The sequence below is a fragment of the Anopheles moucheti genome, chromosome 2, assembly GCF_943734755.1.
Source record: "Anopheles moucheti chromosome 2, idAnoMoucSN_F20_07, whole genome shotgun sequence".
Lineage (NCBI taxonomy): Eukaryota > Metazoa > Arthropoda > Insecta > Diptera > Culicidae > Anopheles > Anopheles moucheti.
Window position 1 is genome coordinate 84,803,005 of NC_069140.1, and position 3,090 is coordinate 84,806,094.

The 3,090-nt window shown below is 49.8% G+C and overlaps 1 protein-coding gene across 1 annotated transcript; it reads right to left on the reverse strand.

Annotated features, from left to right (window-relative positions):
- Positions 1–314: 314 nt before the first annotated feature.
- Positions 315–2,356, reverse strand: LOC128299613 (uncharacterized). The gene is made up of 2 exons (XM_053035622.1): positions 891–2,356; positions 315–330 (listed from the first exon to the last, which is right to left on the reverse strand). Exons 1-2 carry the CDS (start codon positions 2,354–2,356, stop codon positions 315–317), a joined length of 1,482 nt encoding a protein of 493 aa, XP_052891582.1.
- Positions 2,357–3,090: the final 734 nt, after the last annotated feature.

The following is a 3,090-nucleotide window of genomic DNA, read 5'->3' on the forward strand; positions in this document are numbered from 1 at the left end:
TAACTTAACACTGGATAACAAATACGTGCATATGAATTCCTGGAACTCTTCGTTATTTGCCCTACTTTCTTTGGGTCTGATGATCCGCAGCTGTTCAGATCAATGCCACCAGCGAACCAATCGTTAAAGTGCTTGTGACGTCAACCTCTAGTTTAATGTTAAAAATTGACAACAGTCGAATATCCAGGAGAAGAATCCTCTTGAATTCCCCGAAGAAATTGATGGAGTCACTGGTAATAAAGAAAAAACATTGAAAGAACCAATGCTCAATCTCCAGAAGACTTTTGGAAGATTTTTTCGTAAGCTGCCAAGCATTATTCGGACGAGATTCTGTGAGTGAATAAGACGTATAAGACGAGCAATACCTAGTTATAAAAAGGATCATAAAATTTTCTATGATCTCTATATCATAACGAGTTTTTGAAGTATAATAAAATATGTACTAATAGTAGGAGTTTTCCCCAAGAGTTTTCTTCGCAGTAAATTTAGTTCAAATAAATGATTTTAATTTAATTAGACTGTTGGAGGACCCATAGCAGTCTAAAGATCAATTCTTCATTTGTCGTCGATATCTATCCCATAAAATGATAACACTTAAGTGTAATAAAATCTTATATATATCCTCATTTTATGTATGAATATTCTAAAATTAATCTTTTTCAATCATTAAGCTTATAAATGGATACAAACATATAAGCAACAATCCTCAAAGTGCCAAAAAAAACCTCTCCTACTGACGTAATTCACATCACATCCGCCATTTTTCTTTGGCAAAATTTACAACCCCAGCAACAAAGAAGTGTCAGATTAATGCACACACAACAACAAGAAGAGAAAAAAAAACCGCATTTGGCACATCGCGTTCGTTAACGCGCGCCATTATTAAATACTTCCGCAATCGCATAGGCGAGACGGACATCATCATCATCATCATCATCATCGCCGTCACCTTCACGGTTCTATGGCCACCGTCCGGCATCCTTTTGGCGACGTGCCGGCACACACCAACGATCGGCAAACGGTGTTCACCGATCACCATGTTTGAGCTGCTCATTAACAGTTTTGCGATCGTTTGCGGTTTTTTTTTCTGCGCGCAACAATGGCGGCCGGTTCGCACACGCAATGGAGCCGCCTGGTGCTTTGCCTCCAGTGAAGAGACAGAAGGCTTGAACATTATATATTCCCCAGAACGCCCCATGTACTTACCCAAATCTGGCATGGAGCTGGACGGTTCCTCGTGACCACCGCCGCCCTTGGACAACTTCAGCGGTGGCGGCGGTGGTGGAGGCTGCATTGAGGTTACGTGCCCGTGTTGATGATGATTGTTACTGCTGTGTTGCTGCTGCTGCTGCTTGCTGCTTGAAACCGTCGTTGTAGTAGAGGTAGCCTGCGTTGCCGGCTTGTAGCTGGAGGCACGCTCGTTCGACACGAGTATCGTGGTCGTTGTCGCGATGCTACTGCTGGAAGTGTGCGGATGCTGCACCACCGCTACCCCACCACTTCCGGCAGGTGAAAGGCGTCCTTGGTGGGTGGTGGATGGGGGTGGTGGTGGTGGCGAATTGCGGCCACCGTTCGTTACGATGATGCTGCTGTGCTGCTGCTGCTGCTGCGCCCGGTAAGATCCACGCCCGGGCGTCCCTTCGTCCAGCAGGACCACGTGGTCCGGGTCTTGCCGCGGGTCTTCCTCCATCTTGACGTCACTGCGCTGTTGCTGGGGGGATGCGGCAGCAGGCTGATAGAACCGACCGTCCCTTATCACGTGCACACCCTGGCCGCCTCCACCCACCAGCACCCCGCTCGGCACCGGTTGGCCGTCGTCGCACGGGTGTTGGTGGGCCTTGGACACGATCTGTATCCGCGCCATCATCCGGTCCGATTCGTCAGACGTCCGGCGCAGGGTCAGTGGTGGAGGCGACCCCGGACGGGGTGCGGCCGCTGTTGCCGGGCCGGGTGATATGGCCGAACCGCGCAGTCCGAGGGCCAGCTTGAGCGTTTTCTTCGGTGGCAGATGGGAGACGGGCAATTGCTGGAGCGTGGACGTGGGCAGGGACGGGGGCGTGGTGGGGGCCGACGGCCTTGAACCTGCCCCGTACACGATGCACTGATTTTCGCCGATGACGAACGTTCGCACCTCCGGCCGGGCTGTTTGCTTCTTATCGTCCGAATCGCTCCCAACCTGACCGGGGCGACACTCGTCCAGGCCGTCCGGTGGCCTTCGGTCGGTGTCGTGCGCACCGTTGACACCCTCCCCATTCGCGACCCCGCGCGAATCTTCCGACTTTATCAGTATCTTCCGTTCCACTCCACCGGTCGCTCCGCCTCCACCGCCCGGACCGACGCTTCGAATGCACTGCATGGCACTTTTGAAGGTCGGGGAAGGATTTTTCCAACCGGCAGTTTTCCTCGGTTGGGTTTCGTTTTTTTTTTTTTGCTTGGGAGGGGATGATGGGAAAATGTCACAAACAAACCACAGCGGAAATGGACCACATGGACCAAATTTTATCTCACGTGAACTTTACCACAAATCGTTTCACTTGTTGCCCTTGTTTGGTTCCACCACGAAACCACGGTTTTGCTTGCTCTCTTTAACGAATTTTGCTTCACTTGTCAGTTGCACATTTTTTTTAATCGCACTTGTTTCTTTTTATTTGGGAATAATCATACTCATAACACACTCTATTGCTTCCGTATATCGTACGGACACTCACGGTCACCTAGCGGGGAACACTAGCTGAGGCTTGTACACGAGCCGCACACACTTACACTTAGCTCTGCATCTGAATACCCAATCATATACAGTTGTAGTAACGCGAGTAGCAACATTGCCAACATTCGATGACACAGACACAAACACATGGACACCGCTTCCCGTCTGAGGCGATAGTTACTCTAGACCTCTTACAGGATTCTTACTTTACCAAACCTTTCGAAGGTGAGGGGAGTTTTGCATTGACTTGCCACGCATCAAACACCGTCTGATGCACACACTTGACCACATGTACGCACTCACACACTGTCACGCATCCTTGTATTAAGATCCTGGCCCCATTGGAGCTTGATGATGGCAGGTGACATACAGAGATGACACGG

Bases quoted from the DNA above. Each gene is read 5' to 3' on its own strand.
- LOC128299613 (XM_053035622.1), bottom strand. From the start codon at position 2,356: ATGCAGTGCATTCGAAGCGTCGGTCCGGGCGGTGGAGGCGGAGCGACC.